The sequence below is a fragment of the Python bivittatus genome, unplaced genomic scaffold, assembly GCF_059951505.1.
Source record: "Python bivittatus isolate LINGU-HERP-01145 unplaced genomic scaffold, Pbiv_v1 ctg000220_np1212, whole genome shotgun sequence".
Taxonomy (NCBI): Eukaryota; Metazoa; Chordata; class Lepidosauria; order Squamata; family Pythonidae; genus Python; species Python bivittatus.
In genome coordinates this window covers 23,617,896-23,634,607 of record NW_028277048.1, presented here as the reverse complement: position 1 = coordinate 23,634,607, position 16,712 = coordinate 23,617,896, and the positions used below count along the sequence as shown (strand labels likewise).

General features: G+C 42.4%; 1 protein-coding gene across 4 annotated transcripts in view; it reads left to right on the top strand.

The window, feature by feature from the left end:
- Window positions 1-15,666, top strand: part of TIMELESS (timeless circadian regulator) — a 50,031-nt gene extending 34,365 nt beyond the window's left edge. For 3 of the 4 annotated variants that reach the window (XM_025175075.2, XM_088138148.1, XM_025175076.2), the window contains exons 19-30: window positions 1,332-1,483; window positions 2,861-2,946; window positions 3,969-4,092; window positions 6,041-6,123; window positions 6,796-6,938; window positions 7,515-7,728; window positions 8,735-8,803; window positions 9,674-9,792; window positions 11,814-11,922; window positions 13,503-13,551; window positions 14,445-14,518; window positions 15,330-15,666. In XM_025175075.2, coding sequence (XP_025030843.2) covers window positions 1,332-1,483; window positions 2,861-2,946; window positions 3,969-4,092; window positions 6,041-6,123; window positions 6,796-6,938; window positions 7,515-7,728; window positions 8,735-8,803; window positions 9,674-9,792; window positions 11,814-11,922; window positions 13,503-13,551; window positions 14,445-14,518; window positions 15,330-15,403 — 1,296 coding nt within the window. In that variant the 3' untranslated portion in view covers window positions 15,404-15,666. The remainder of the gene's footprint in view (window positions 1-1,331; window positions 1,484-2,860; window positions 2,947-3,968; window positions 4,093-6,040; window positions 6,124-6,795; window positions 6,939-7,514; window positions 7,729-8,734; window positions 8,804-9,673; window positions 9,793-11,813; window positions 11,923-13,502; window positions 13,552-14,444; window positions 14,519-15,329) is intronic. The other variant, XM_025175077.2, reaches the window with a different exon arrangement.
- The last annotated feature ends 1,046 nt before the right edge of the window (window positions 15,667-16,712 follow it).

Genomic DNA, 16,712 nt, shown 5'->3' with positions numbered 1-16,712 from the left:
TGCCCCTGCTGGCCTTCCATAAAGCACTGAAGACCTGGATATGCTCCAGGGCCTGGGGATTTTGAAGTTAGATGGCCCGTTGAGTAGTTTTTATTTGTCTTGTTGGATTCATCCTTGGTGACATTATTGGTTTTTTTATTTCGCATATGTGTTTTTATTGTTTTAATGTTTTGTTAGCTGCCCAGAGTCACATTTGCAAGATAAGCAGCCATATAAACAATTAAATACATATATACATATAGGGCTTTAGGTTCATTTCCTGACTTCTATATTTAAAATTGGTGGGTGCTGGACTGCCTTTTGAGCAATGCCAAATGGGTGGATCTGCATAACACAAATTGGTTAGGCCAAGGTGGGTGCTTTTTCTTAAATTGTCAAGCATATTTCAGGACTTCAGCTGCAGCTTAAAATGTAGGAATCATGCTATTATGGGGGTACTTGCAGCTCTGAAGCTGCAGAACACCATCCTATGATTTAAATATATGCAGAGTGGCAGGACCCAGAATCCTGTGGTCCTGATGAGCTTATTCCAGTGGAGAAAGATAGGGCAGGATAAGGTAGCCTTCCTTAACTCGGTGGATTTCAGATTTCAGTATTCCTAACCAGTATTGAAACAGCTCTTTTGTAAAGTTTATTTGAATGTGGAATACACACGCGCATGCACACACAATATATATATATCCAAATTCAAAGACCCCCTTTCTGTGTTGACTTAATTTGGACATGTGTGCTACTTTCTCCCATCTGTGACAATATATTTAAGCAGAATTAAAAGGTATGCAGAGTATGGGTCAGCAGTCTGCTTCACTGGGAAAGTGAGGGAGCATTTCCTCTTCTTTAATGAAATATTTCCAAATACTGACTGCAGAAATTCAGTTAATCCCCGCTTACTAGCTGTAATTGGGACCAGGAATTCTGTTGCTAAGTGACACGGTCGTAAGGTGTGATGTCAATGACTGTGCTGACTTACAGTGGCAGTTCCAGCAGTTCCAGTTGCTGCTGTTAGGCAAATCCTGCGCGGTCACAGCATCCTGCAGTCACGTAATCACTATTTGCAACCTCATTGACTTTGCTTGTCTGAAGTCAGCAATGAAGGTTGCAAATGGCAATCACATGACCGCTGGACACTGCGATGTTGTAATTGTGAACCAGTTGCCAAGCACCCAAACCATAATCACATGACCACAGGAACATTGCAACGGCTACAACTATGAGGATCCTCATTCAGCTTTATTGTAACTTTGGTTACCAATCAAGTGGATGTTAAGGGAGGCCTACCTGCAGTGTTGAGCTTTTGGACTTAAAACAAACAAAATGCCTGTAAATTTTAGGAGCTGGTGACCTTTGCCAAATACATTGTGGGCAAGTTTTTTGCATTGGCATCAACCAACAAAAAGGCCTACATGGAATTGTTGTTCTGGAAAACCACAGCTGTGGTTCGAGAAATGACTGAAGGCTACACAGTGTTTCAGGACAATGAAAGGTGAGCACTGGAATTTTGGTTAACATCTAATTCCCAGGGGTGGGGAGCATTTTGAGAAATAAACTACTCTGGATGATGGACTACTTCCCCCATTGCGTTGTCTCTAGGTTAGTAATTGAATAGCAGAGGGAAGTACCTCCTGCCATTTAGGCAGGTGTTCTCAGACTACGGGAAACATGATTTAAGGGAGACTGTGCATTTTAGGGGACTAACCAGAGTCCTGTCAAAACTTGCTCTTGTTCCAGCCATTTCCATTCCAACCAAAATGGAAAGGAAAACCAAGAGTTGCTAACTCATATCCCAGATGCTAAAATTGAGGTGGGGATAAAGGACAGGTACCCTAATTTCTCTGAGTAAGCAAGCTTCCAAGATATAAGGATGTTTTTTTGTGCGGGCATGCCTTTGAGTCACTCTTGACTCCTGGCGACTGCCTGGACAAGTCCCTGCAGTTTTCTTGGCAAGATTTCAGAAGTGGTTTGCCATTGCCACCTTTCTAGGGCTGAGAGAGAGGGACTGGCCCAAGATCACCCAGCTGGCTTTGTGCCTAGGCAGGATTAGAATCCACAGACTCCCAGGTTCGAGCCCAATGCTTTAAGCACTACACCAAATTGGTTCTCATATATAAGGACATCTATATATGAATATGAAGCTGCTGGGTGATGTCATCCATTGGCAAGGGGTTAAGTATCATCAGTATGCTGATTACTTGGTTGTACATCCCTACCTGACCAAGTGATGTTGTCTTGGTTCTTTCTCAGTATCTGGAAGTTGTGGTGGTCTGGATGGAGAAGAACAGGCTTTGACTTAACCATAGCCATAGCAAGACCAAGTGGCTGTGGGTTTTGCCCAGCTCCCCCCACAGCATCTAGCTCTGGGGATTTTCTACCTTTGGTTCTGAGTGGGGCTGGACTTGTTATGATTTGTTGTCTTTGCATAAGTCCATCTTGGATCAGGAGGCCCTCCCCACAGTCACACATGCCTTAGGCACCTCCTGGTTGTATTCCTGCAGCTCTACATGGAGCTGCCCTTGAAGACCACCAGGAGTTGCAGCTGGCCCAGAATGCAGCGGCAGGGGTAGTAATGGGTACACCTCAGTATGCTCATGTAACACGGCAAATTGTACTGGCTCTTGATAGGCTTCTGGGTGCAAATCAGGATGCTGGTTATCACCGATAAACCCCCATGTGGCAGAGGGCAGGTTAACTTTATGTCACCATGTAGGAAGCCATATCAAACAATCACTAAGTTATTTTTGTTTCACGCCATCAGATCTACTCCTCATAAATCCAGAAACTACAAATGTTTTTCTTTCTACAGAAATGTTCTGTAATATTTCACAGGGACATTTTCTCACTAGGATATTTCTTTCCTTCCCAGTTCCAATTCTCACAAAGCCTCCCAATGGACTGAAGAAGAGGAGCAGGAACTACAGGAGCTCTACTACAAGTATAAAGAAGTGGAAGGTAAGTACCAAGTTGCAGGGAGGGAAGAGATGGGGGACTGAAGCAGAGCAGGACGATAAGCAGTGCAAGGCCAAAACTCACTAGGAGCATTCCATTCTGTGGCCAGTGGGAATATAACTGAGTGCTAGGGGTGAGCTGAAACTTTCAGAAGAAAAGTTTGGGGCCGCATGAGAAAGAGTGAGCTCTGTTTGGTGGCTCACTGCACAACAGGCTCCAGTGTGTTCCTGAGTCCTCTTTTTTGGAGCCCTAGTTTTGAAATGAAAGAGGAGATTTCCAGATTCTTTCATCGGCTGTGCAATGGATAGTTTTATAAGCAGTCGCTTAGCTGATGTCCTAGGCTGCTGCTCTTCATCTGATTGGTTCTCAAAATCCAACCTGATCTAAAGCCTGGCAGTGCCACCCTAAGAGTGGAGATGAGCTCTGCTACTATGGGTGGTTAATAGTTGAGCTTTGGGTGCCCGGTGGGTTTGTTTTTAACCTTGTAAACCACCCAGTCTCCTATATGAGATGGGAGGCTGTATAAATGATCTAAATAAATAAATAAAAATTATTTCCTTTTTTTTAATGGTTGTATAGAAGACAGTATTAGCATGGTACTTTTATCCCGGCATGAAAACTGCATTGTCAAAGTATGCTCTGTTTATGCAGCTGTTGTAAGCGAAGGCTTCCTGCCTCTTTCACATTTTGTTCTCCTGAAGAAAATAAGGGAAAGGGTGTGTGGGTGTGTGCATGCGTGCGAGTGTACTTAGCAATGGGCAGTGGAGGTTTGAAGCTGGTGCTATATTGCAGAAAAATTAAAGGCTACTGGTTAGTAAGAATGACTGCAGTGAAAGAAAGCCATTTAAGCAGAGAAAATTACCCTTTTAAATGCTACAAATGGCTATCAGAGCCATAGGTAGGCACATGTGTGTATGATGCCCAGCCAGCTCTTAAGCGGAGAGCTTTTGCTTCTCTCCACCATCTTAGCCGAAGGTGATGCACCAGGTCTTCTGTTCCTCTCAACCCTTGTTTTCCAACCCCAGGTGAAGATGTGCTTGACCACATTCTGTCTGACATCAGCACTGATCACCGGACACGAAAGCAGGTGGCCAGGAAACTGGTGCGCTTGGGGTTGGTGAGCAGCATGCGAGACTTCCCGCAACAGCGGTAGGTCATGTTAACATTTCTCGTGAATTCAGGATCTTCATAAACAGATTTAAAAAAAAAAAAAAGCAAATGATGATTGGAATGAATTGATTTGGATGCATACAGATGTTACCAGAAAACGCTCAGATTCCTTGAGATGAGCTACTGCACTCTCTGCCCCTCGCTCTTCCTTACTGATCATTCCAATCATGTTTCCCTGAATGGAGCCCCATCCTTCTGCCCCTTAGTCTCTTATTTACCTTGCTTGTTTAAGCAGAAAGGTGTTGCTTATGCTACTTCCATCACACTTGTTAAATGGATCCCTTTTTGGTGGCTAGGAGCTACAGTACCAGGAGAGGCATTGGTGGGAAGGGGGTTAGAGGATGAAACGGGTGTCTACTTCCCCTCTTAACATTGTCTAAAAAGAGGAAGAAATTACATCCTGAAAAAGCAACCCCCACATTTTGGCCCCCATGTACTCCAAGGTTAATTGGGAGGTGCAAAAGGAGTCCTGGCTGGCTGCCTGAGCATTGTTGATCTCTGCAGTACAGCAAGTATTTAGGTGCACGTGGAGCTCTGAACCTGAAATGTTCTTGAAACCACCTTGCAATTTTTTTTCAAGGTAGTCTGATCCTTCTACACAAAGACAATTTGACTGGATAACAGAATCTGAACGTTCTTGGGAAATATCTCTCAGGAACAGTGCTTAGGAACTGTATTGATTTTGTTTCTGTTCTTCACTAAAGCACTTGGCACTGGAGCTGCAAACTTAAAGTGTACTCCAAAGTTTCATCCAGGTCTTAATTCCTAAGTACATAGAATAGGGATAATCATCCTAAGGCTTGCAGGTTACTTGAAGGCTTTAAAGACAATAAATAGGTGCAGTTTCCTGTCATGGTGGGAGATGTGCTCAAGCCTGGGGCCCCAGGGTCTGATGGAGCCCATTTCCCAGTTATGCTGAGGGCTTTTTATGATTCTCCAACTGCTGTGTGTTTTACTTCTCATTTTATTTTGTATTTGCATATATTTTTATTTATTCTAATGTTGTGAACCACCCAGAGTCCTGTACTTGAGATGGGTGGCTATAAAAATTATTTAATAAATAAATAAAACAAGCACGTGTAAGTTGTAGGATACAGGTAGTCCTCGGTTAATGATGGTAATTGGGACCGGAATTTTCATTGCTAAGTGATGTGGTCATAAAGTGCGACATCACGTGACTGCATTGCTTAGCAATGCCAATCCTGTTACCCCCCCATTGCCATCATTAAATGAGGATTGTGGGTCATTAAGCAAGTCCCAGGCGGCTCGCAGGCAGGTAAAGCATGGCAGGGCCGGGGGTGGTTGCTGCTGGGTGGGGGAGGGTGTGAGCGACCTACCAGAACAACTTGTGACCTCCTGCCAGCTTCCCCATTGATTTTGCTTGTGGGAAACTGGCAGGGAAGGTTGCAAATGGTGGTCACATGATTGCAGGATGCTGCAACCATTGTAAGTGTGAGCTGGTTGCCAAGCACCCAGATTGCGATCATGTGACTGCGGGGGTGCTGGGATGGCCAGAACTTCGAGGACCAGTCATAAGTACTACTCATTCAGCACTGTTATTACTTCGAACAGTCACTGAACAAATGGTAATTAAACAAGGACTACCTATAGTTTTGACCCACTTAGAAAACAAAACAAGCCATAATACCTCTCCCCATTTCATCTTGTCACTAGAAATCCTAGCCCCACTCATTTCGGTGTTATTGTCATTCTGCTCACTGTGACCTCTGTTGCCCAACAAAATTAATGTGGACTCTTAGCCACCAAAAGATTGCCTTTCTTGATTAGAAGATTGCACTCTAGAGACATCTTTGAAAAAAACAAACAAAAAATAAAACTGTAGATTTTGATACCAGAATTCAACTCTAGGATATTTTCTGTTACAACCTGTACTGTAGTCTCAAGCCTGGTTTATTTCCTTTACCAGGAAAGGGACTCGCATTGTGCTGTGGACAGAGGATCAGGAGCTAGAGCTTCGCCGGCTCTTTGAGGAGTTTCAGGACTCTGATGGTGAGAGTGCTTCATATGCAGCAAAGATAGTAGAGCTCTTGTGGCTGGAGAACTGAGATAGGCTGGGTGCAGATGAAGGGACTGGGACCAGAAACTTTTTTAAAGCTACTCTCACAAACCGTTTTTGGTGGTGAGTTTGCTACTGTGGAGGGATTATTTTCCAGTGAGCCTCCTAAAGTTAAGTGTTACTCCTCCCTGTTGGCCCACCTCAGCTTTTTCTCTGTCTCCCCATCACCAAGTTTTGAACTGGCTTATCTGAAATTGAGGTAGTCCTCACTTAGCGACCACAATTGGGACCGGCAACTCAGTTGCTAAGCGAAGTAGTCACTAATTGAAACTGTGACTGTGCTTATGATCTTATTTCAGCTTTCCTTTGTTTTTCAGACCTGCAAAGGTCGTAAATGTGAGGATTAGTCGTAAAGTTACTTTTTCATCACCGTCGTAACTGCAAATGGTCGCTAATGAGGCAGTCACTAAACAAGGACTACCTGTAGTACTTTATACTCTGGGAATATTGGTAGCAGTGGCATCAGAATAAGGATTTCATAAGACATCTTATTTATGTGCTGTGCATAAGATGAAGTGAAATTCCTGGAGCCAGTGAGGGGAGCTAAATATGCTGGCATGCTCCTGTTTGCTCAGACTGCCTTTGTCTCTTTCTTTCCTGTGTAGATATTTTGTCCAATGTAATGAAGCACATCACAGCAAAACGATCCAAATCTCGCATTATTGAGAAGATGCTTAGCATGGGGCTGGTGTCTGATCGTAAGGAGCTCTACAAGAAGCGCAAGCGCAAATCTGGTTCCCTTGGAGCGGTATGCTACCCCCCCATACTGTGTCCTATCTGCACACCTGTGTCAGCGTGAGCATGCACATGTATGCATCTACAGCATACTAGTGGATGGACTAGTTTGATTTATTTAATAGTGGGAGGGAAGGGGTATATATTTAGTTCTCACAGATGCAGTTTTTCAGAGGTGATCCTTTTTAGCTTTCTTCTTGACCTTCAGCTCTCCTTCTTCAAACATCCATCCTTCCTCCCAACAGCATAGAATCCTTGTTCTAGTTCTAGTCAAATTGACATTTGCTTCCCTTGTGAATCTTTTCTAACTGACCCTTTCACAATAGCAGCTAAAACAAAGATAGCACACAGGTGACATCCAGATCTCATCTTTCTTTTTTAATATAAAATACCCTCCAAGAGACAGAGTTGCGGACTAATTTGAATCAGCCAAAAGTATTGGGGGTGATAAGACTGGCATTATTACAGTACATCTGGGGTGATGGTTCATTTTCTCTGTAGTGTGGATTACTGAAGGAGGAACACACTGATTTAACATCTCTTGCTGTTGTGTACTGTTAGAAATTGACTGCTAGTTTCTTTCTTTCAGAATAAGGCCCCGTCCCCCAAAGATTCTGAAGTGCTTGATCTGGATGAGGTAGATGATGAAGAGGAAAAGGATGACTTGGATAGTGAAGAAGAGGAAAAACCAACCAAGGAGGATCATGGAAATGACAAGGGCAAAAAGCCCTGGGGCAGGTGGACTAACAAAGTGTGGGAAACTGCTCCAGATAGAAAACTTGTACAAAGCCTGAGGCAAGAAGGTGAGAAATTGGTCTTCCTGGTTGCAGAAGGAGGAACTACAATATACTATGATGATGCTTAGCAGTGCTCTCTAGTGACACAGAACTGTAGTGCTTTGGGACACAGATTTCTCAGCTTTCTAAATTCAGAGAGTTCCTCACCCTTCAAATGATCTCTTAAAGAATCCTCGACAACCACCCAGAGGGGCGTGGGGTATGGGCTAACCAAATTTCCTAGGTATTGCTGCCAAGCTACCTAAGGTTGCATCCCCTGTGGCTGCATAAGGGGATTACTAGGAGAGATAAGTAATCCGATTGGTATTGGGGGTGGAAGTTTTTGGAGATCACTAATTGAAGTACCAGGGTGAATTTTTTCCATGCATTTCTCCCATAAGCCCCCTGCATTACCCATATTTTAATACGGGCCTAAGCACATGTATTAGAATGGATTTTATCACTTTGATTCAAATGGGATTTTCTTTCCCTTTCATAATTTGCTTCTCACTTTTCCCTTCCCCATTATCCTTGCAAATAAGAAGCCCCAACTCCTGGGAAAGATTTCCAAATCAATCTTTTTTCTGTTGAGTAGTGTTAGGCTTCAGGCCATGAAAGCCTACACCAGTCTTTTTTCTGGTTTTGCTGGTATTCCTGTTTAAAGGACTTTAATGTAGGTTCAACCATTCAAGCGTGGTGTTTTTTCCTCGGGCTCCCCCACAAGCTGTGTTCTGAAATGGTGCTGCTCACTCCATGACCTTATCCTTCTCTATGTGTGAAGCTGGCCTTCAGGAATACAATAATGTGGATCTTTGATCTGGGAAAACTGCAGATGGATATCTGAAGGAAGCTGGGGGTGGGGGGAGTGTTTCCATATTTGTGTGATGATATAATCACGCAAAGGTGTCCGACATCCTGATGTCAGTATTCAGTTGGGGCATCTGCATGATTATATCATTGTACCCGTATGATCTTTTTGCTGTTCCTTGCTGCCCTGGGCCTGCTGATTTTCCCATGCATTTTTGTCCCACAGGCTTTTCTGGACCCTTGCTGTGGCTTCAGAACTGCTTGAACAGAACAGCTGCTGACCGAGGAGAGGATGGTAAATACAAGCAAACTGGGAGGGCAAATTTATTTATTTATTTGACAAATTTATAAGGCTGCCCATCTTACTGGAAATGACCCTGGGTGGTGTATAATAAAGCCAGGAATTAAAACACTTTACAAACCCGTTAAAACAATAAGAATAGATAAAACAAGATCATGAGAAGGAAGATGTTACATACAATCCAACCAGCATGCAGGCTCCCTATTACCAGGGGATCCCCAGGCTTGTTGAAAAAAACACATTTTGAAGGCTTTCTGGAAGGCCGTAAGTGTTGGGGCTAACCTCGCCTCAGGAGGGACGATGTTCCAGAGAGTGGATGCCGCGGCAGAAAAGGCTCACCTGTTAGGTCCCATCAGGTGCAACTCTTTTGCAGACAGGACCTGCAGCGTGCCTCTCCTGCCAGACGTGATGGGACAGGTAGATGTAATAGGGAAAAGGCGGTCCCTCAGATAACCTGGCCCCATGCCGTATAGGTTTTAAAGGTCAAAACCGGCACCTTGAATTGGACCCAGAAGCAAAATGGCAACCATTGCAGCTCACAGAGGTATAACATGTGTCCATCTAGGGACATCCATAACTGCTTGAGCTGCCACATTTTGCACCAGCTGAAGCTTTCGGATACTCTTCAAGGGCAGCCCAGTGTAGAGTGTGTTACAGTAGTCCATTCAGGAGGTGAAATTCCTGTTCTTGAGCATGAAACATTGCTACTTCATATTATTAATTATACCAATCTTCATAAAGTAATGTCCAGGACTGTTCTGTAGTTTTCTTCATAGAGAAGGGCCACCTACCTCCAAGGTCTGCATGGAGAAGGGCATTCTTCTGCTTGTTCTAGTGGTAGTGGATAGATTTTTGTTTCCCCAGGATGTGCCCAGGATGTTCCTTTGGTGCCATTGACTGAAGAGACTGAGGATGCCATGGAGCACAAAGATTTCCAGAAGCTGCTATGGATGTTAGGGGTGCGATCTCCAGCCAACGAGCAGGTAAGGTTTTTGATGCGGGGGAAGACAATCAGAGGACTGCAGGTGACCTCTCTGTGCTTTGGGTGCAGCTCTTAGGCCCTTCTAAAAGTTGCCACCAAATTGTAATATTTCTTCTGATAGATGGGGAAAAAAATGGAATGCACAGGGAATAATCAAGTGAACCGTACTTAATTTAATTTAATTTAATTTAATTTAATTTAAATCAAACAAGTTTTTGTCTTGGCCCCTTTCACTTTTGGAATAGCTCCCTCAGCCCAAGGAAGGTTGTGCATGCCTGAATTAAAGGGAGAGACTATGGGAAATGTGTACTAGGAGTTGTGTTATTTGTGTTATTTGTTCTAAATGAGCAAACTCGGGTTTTTTTCCCCATCCCCAAGTGTTTCTTTTGTCTAAATATTATACTAGAAATGTTACTGAAAAGCATGTATTGAGTTTCCTAGCCCTTCCTTCCCCTTGCTTTACTGAAGTTGCTTTTTGCTAACTTATTTTCTTTTTTGAATAAGGTAATTGTGTACCTTCTAGGTTATTGTAATTAATTAATTAATTAACTAACTACCAACAAACTTGAAAACATATACAGCAGTTAAGAAAAAAAAATATATCTAAGTTATATAAAAACCAAAGACAATCAAAGCCGTAAGGAAGACACCAGCTGATTCCTATGACCTAAAACTGCAGATAAAAAATTTACTACTGTCCTTGATACATTTAAAAATTGATCACTTAAAAGGAAAGCAATGATCACCTCATCATGAGGGAAATTAAACTTTATATAATTGGTGTTATACATTTTTATTGCCATTGGATAGAAAGTGGACATTTTAATAGAACATAGCATATAGATTCAACCTCCAGTTGTCACCCTGATGGGCAGTGCATCATTTTGGGTCAGAGAAAAAAGCTGCTTATATGGAGCATGCATGATCTTAAAAAAATAGGAAGGATCGGGCAATTCTTCTATAACGGAGATGGGGGATTTTGGCTGTGACTGACTGAATATCTGAGTCACAGGCCCTCTGTTCAAGTTCTGTTAAGCTTTTATTGAGGCTTAAAGTAAGTAGAACGGGTATTGCCAGATTACAGTAGATTAGGTCTTGATCGATTTGCCTTTGCAGGGTGGATACAAATCTGTCATTCAGGATAAGATGAACCAAGGAGGATTTCCCTTGGCCATGATCTAAAGTGTTGCGTGAGCTGTGAAAGGGAAGCAACCCAGTTCTAGTTGTGATAGAGCATTAAGGGTTGAGTGAGGAGTGCATGCTCTTGCTTGCATAGAATCGGAGATGGAAATCTTTTTATAGACACACAGCTGGGCACCCTAGAGCAGCATACCTGAAACTTTGGATCTGAATAGTTTAATAGCAATGAGGACAAAATTATTCCCATGCCAGTTTGCAAATTTGTAATTGCTAGAAATGCTCTTTGAGCCTGTACTGTTAGTTCCCTTGCTTGATTGCCCCAGCAGGTAGAGAACTGAAGTAAATGTCCTAAATGTTTGAAAATGTTCACCTACTTGATAGATCTTCTTGTGTTTAACTGTATTCCTGGAGATGTTGAGAGAAACTGTTTTGCAACTGTTGAAATTCATATAGAACTGAATGCTAGAATAAGTGAGATGAAAATTTACCAACCCTCCTCAGTTCTAAAGAACAACATTTCCAAATAGTTACAGGGTCTCTGCTCTGTACTGACCTCAGTTTCAAGATAGGGTAATTTTGTGATCTGCATTTTTTACAGTAAGATGGGTGCTAATATCTTTATTACTGTACGTATTCTGTGAATAGTTAGCTTTTTATCCTGGCATCTGTTCTTTCTCATTTGGATTTCCAGTGACATTTTCTAGTGATGATTTTCTTTCCTTTAGGCTGATGTGAATTTAACTGTTACCATTTGCAATTAAAGGCTGACTTTAGTAGTGCTGCAGTAAGAGGCTTGCAAGGAAATAAAACCAGCAGTGGACATAGATTGTAATCTCATGTGATCATAAACTAGATCCCTCTTTGCCTTTGTGTTTCCTGTAGGAATCCTTCTGGCGCATCCCAGCTAAACTCAGCCCAGAACAACTGCGTTACATGGCTGCTTTCATTGCCTCACAAGAAATGGAGGGAGAGACTCAAGACCAGCAAGCTGGTAAGTTATATGTAAAGAGAAGGGAAATTTAAAAGGGGTGGGAGTAATTCACTAACACATCACTAAGCCAGGTGGGCAAACTACGTGCTGCAACTGGCCTCCATGCAACATCTCCCATCCCCAAGTTCATGCTGCTGAATTTCAGGCAAGTTCCAATTCTGAGAAGTACATCTTTTGTTTTTAATTACTTAAAACCCCACCCCACCCCATAAATGTGCAATAAGCTTCTGAGAGGCACCTCTTTTTTGTGTTTAAGCCACCCCCCCCATTCTCACAAAAGGCCGAAAGAAGCAGGAATGTGGGCCTGGTCTCATCTGCTGATGTCACCACCATATCCTAGCCCTCCTCAGAGGCCCTCAGCCAACAGATAAAGTTGCCCATCCCTGGTGTACAGAAATATAAAAGAACATTTGTAAAATGGTGCATCTTTATGCACTGCCATTTTCTCTCTCCCCGCCTTTGCAATTATGCATACTTGGTTTGAATTATTTGTTTTTGTATTTAGGTATCTAAATACTTCAATAAGAAGTAGACAGGAAGGGGTTACACATTGACACTGAAAGTCAGCTCTGCTTATTGCGAAATCAAGCCCAAAATATTTTCTCTACTGCTGATCTGTTGCCCAGTTTACCTTTCAGGTTCTCTTGACATCCCCATGCTCTCTCAAAATTACACAAAACTTTTAGTATGGAGTGGTGTTCTGCTGACTTTCGTTTCTCAAAACTCACATGACCACAGGGAATAGATTGCTGCTTTCTAATACTGTCTCGTTTTCCTGTCCAAGACCAGAGCAGCTTTTGCCAAACCCAGCCCCTAGGCTCATAGTACAAACTAGATTTCTTGTCCCCAGCCTCTGTTATTGGGATATGGCATATTTCAGGCTTAACCTAGCGAATCTGTCAAACAGATCTCCAGCCTTGTATGATGCCTTGATAAATTTCCATTCTGTGACACAGAAGGCTGGCAAACATGTGGCTGATGGGAACACATAAGCGATCAACAATGTTGAATCATAAGTGGAAAAGCCTAGGTTGTACAGTGTCCTGCTTATTAAAACAATTCAGCTTAAGAAGAATGAATCTCAAACTGATAAACAGTTCTGTGTGTTCACCCCCCTAGTACAAAGCATTTTGAGGTGCAAGTAGCCTAGCGGTGTCACCATATTTCCTGACTCTGATATTCTTGCTATGTCCATTCTGCAGTGAGATATTCTCTGCAGCCATAAGAAAGAATTGTGGAGTTCTTGGGGTTCTCTGAGCTTGGTTGTTTTCTTGCAAACGGCCAGATAACAAAAGATTTGCAAGAAAACAACCAAGCTCAGAGAACCCCAAGGACTCCACAGTTCAACCCTGAGCTATATATATTCTCTTCTATTGATAAGAAAGAATCCCATTTGTGGTTGGTGGTTTGCTATAACAGGATGTTCCAGTGCCACTGCTTGACATTTCTTACTTAAATAGTTGGAGAGCTTCAAAGATGAATTACTCTGCCCAGCATTTCCTCACTATTAAATTGCTCCAGCCTTTTCCTGAGGTGTCTTGACCTTTCCCAGTTGATGTATTTTCTCTTGTTGGTTTCAGAAGAAGATCATCTTGATGTAATGGAACCAAGATGGCTGAAAGCAGAAAAGTGAGTATTGAGTAAAGAACAGGGGAATGGGAAGAGAACCTCAGAATTGGGAAAAACGCCTTACAGAAGGAGGAAAGAGTCAGGGAGGGTTAGAACAATCTTACATGTTTCAGAGTAATGAAGAATTGCTGGTCAGGCAGGAAGAAACAGCTCATAACTGCATTTCCTTGAGTTTTTCTCTGCTTTTTGATATATTAGTATTTCTTTCCTGCCAAAGGTATGTTTTTTCTCCTATTTCTAGAGGATCTTGGAACTGGGCAGGGCTGCCCTTCAAACTCAGAATTACAAGCCCACTTTGTAGAGACAGGATTCTTGGCCCATCCCACAATTCCAGCCATCAGCTGGAAAGTGACTACATTCTGAGCAGTCACAGGACAGGGATTCTTCCTTGGCAGTGAGATTTTGACCTGCTGCCCAATGCTGAGCATATAGCTCAGCTATATAGAGCGATGCCATATTATGATCAGCCAGCAGCCTTGAAAACCTACAAATGTGCTGCTCTAGATTTTTTTAAACATTTATTATCGATTACAGTAGCAGTGAGTGCACCATTGGGAGACCTGAAAGAACAAGGTAGAGATAGATCGTCACGGAGAAAATCTATGTGGTCACCAGGAGTTGAAAACAACTTGATGGCACATAATCAGTTACCAGTTTGGTGCAAATCTCTTCCTTTAGAGTGAGCTTTGGCTTCAACATTGGCCTGCACTTGGGAAATGGAAATTTGGTAGCAGAGACTTGTTAGAAGTGAATTTTCCTATGGAGTGTTCTGAGTGTGGAAGAAGAGAACAAGTGTAAGAGAAATGGCTTGGTGGCTGTAGCAAGCAATTTGCATTCTTGATCCCCCTCTCTTGGTTTTACTCTGACAAGCTCTTTCTTCTTGTTACTTGCAGAGAGGAGCATACCCAGCGTCCTTTGGGCCCCAAAAGAAGCCACTTGGTTGATCAGGAGGAAAGCCATGACCAAGGTATGCTTGGCCCTAACTCTGAATATTCTGGGGTTTTAAATAGCTGTTTCTAGTCTGTATGATATGTCAAGTCAAGTCAAACTATTACATGTCACTGACCCAGATTTTGTTTAAGAAACAAAGCTAGCATGTAATACAAACTATAATGTGACATGATCAAAAAGCATGACGAAGGCCTGTAGTCATGCATAGCCTACTTTGCTGTCAACAGTGCACAGGTTCTGCAAGCTACAAATGTAAAGTTTGCTATTTGTTAAGTTGGATTGAATATAATGCTGGTTTAAAAGGACATTTGCTGTGCCCCAGTTGAGCTCTAAGTGACATCTTGATATATTCTGTTTGTAATTCTATGTCAAGAATTCTTTTGAGAACTACTACTACTACTATTACTGCCAGCTCTCGTCCCAGCTGCATTAGCCTCTGACTTGAGAACCCCAATTTGTGTTATTTGTCATTTACTTGATGTTTCCAAGAAGACTAATCATTATCTGTCAGGATAAGATGTACCAGATCTCGGGCTGAAAGTGGGCTTTCAGCCAATATCTGGGTTCACGCAGCCGCACCCTTGAGCAATGTTAGGCATACATTTTGCTACATGAAATAGCTTTCTTAAGCCAGTTTGAACTCTCTCCAGTTTCTCATAGTTGACTCCTGGATTTAATCATGCTCCATAGAGGTGCTGTGCCAGCATCTTAACTTCAATAAGCTTTATGATATTGGAATCTATGAATAAGTGACAGCAAGAATTTCCAGCACCCCTGTTCTCTATTCCCTGCTCTCACATGCTCTACATTTGGCTTTGGCACTACAGATTCCAGTGATGAGGATGGACCACATCCCTCCAGCAAGAGGAAGTGCCTGCGAATTGAGGAAGACGAGGACTGATGAAGTAGAAATCCTCTCCCTTAGCAGGTTGATAAGACCAGTGAAATCCAGCCCTGGGACTGCCGCCAGTCGCCTCAGAAACTGGAATGGGCAAGATTGAGAGCAGTCAGCATCCCCAGATTCTCTGTGCACAATGTTGAAAATTTTAGGGAGAGAATGCAGAAACTGAGCTCCTTCATGATCATAATTTAAAAATCTGTATGATCATCAGTGTGGTGGGAAAAGAATAAGAAAAGAGTAAACAGCTCATAACTTCTGCCCCATTATTAGATAACGTTGTTGTTAATGCTAATATGACGGTCTCCTTTCAGACTGCTCCAGGTTTGTATATAACCGTTGATGCCTGCCTGCCCTTGCTCACCTGGCATTCCTCGATACGTTTGCTTAGAGTCACTGAGAATCACCCTTATCAACTAGATTGCCAAGCCGAAATGGGACCTGCTAGCTTTTCATAGTGTTTGGGTTTTATTTTGTTTTGTTTTGCTTTTTTGTGGATCTGCCTCTTTTGTCTCTGGTTTGGCTAAGGTATCACGGACATAAATGTCACATTTTGCCTTAATTACCTGAACACATCTATTTTGGTCTCTGCTGTTCCTCTGCTTTTTCTGTCCATGAAATTCCTTCTCAAATTAAAAACAAAAAGCAGGAACCAGAAGCGTGCCATCGTATTAATACCAAAATATAGTGGTGGGATGAGATTTTAAAGATCCACCACATGAGGAACAGATTATCTCTGATATTTCTGCCTTCCCTCCTTTGTTCGTAAGAGTTGTTTTATGTTTGATCGTTCTGGAATTTGCCCAGTGTCAGCAGGATGGTGTGTAATATTTGTGGGTATTTGTGCATGTCTTTGCTGTATTTTTGATAGCTTTTTTTTTAAAGAACTTTGATTGATTCTAAAAAATAAAGTATAAAATATCTTCTTGAGATTTCTCTGCCTTGTCCTATGTAACTTCTCAAAACAGCCAGAGGAACTGGGAGGTGGACAAAGATGAGAATATTGTAAAGGATTATCATACTGATATCTCTGTTTTGCTTTCAATAGAAGCAGGATGATCATAGTAATTCCTAGTATTTTCAGGGTTCAAAGTGTGTGGGTTTGTTTGCGTGTTTGTTTTGTCCTCATTGCGATAGTGAGCATTATTTCCTACTTATGGATCAAGTATGAGGAGGCAACTGCTGGCACGATGTCTCTTTCTAAGCCCACCTATCTTCCCTAAATTGGATTTGTTTTATCCCCAGATCAGTTAGCTCCTCTCAAGTAAAACTGACAAGGCAATTATGAATTAGCATGCCATCATTGACCCTG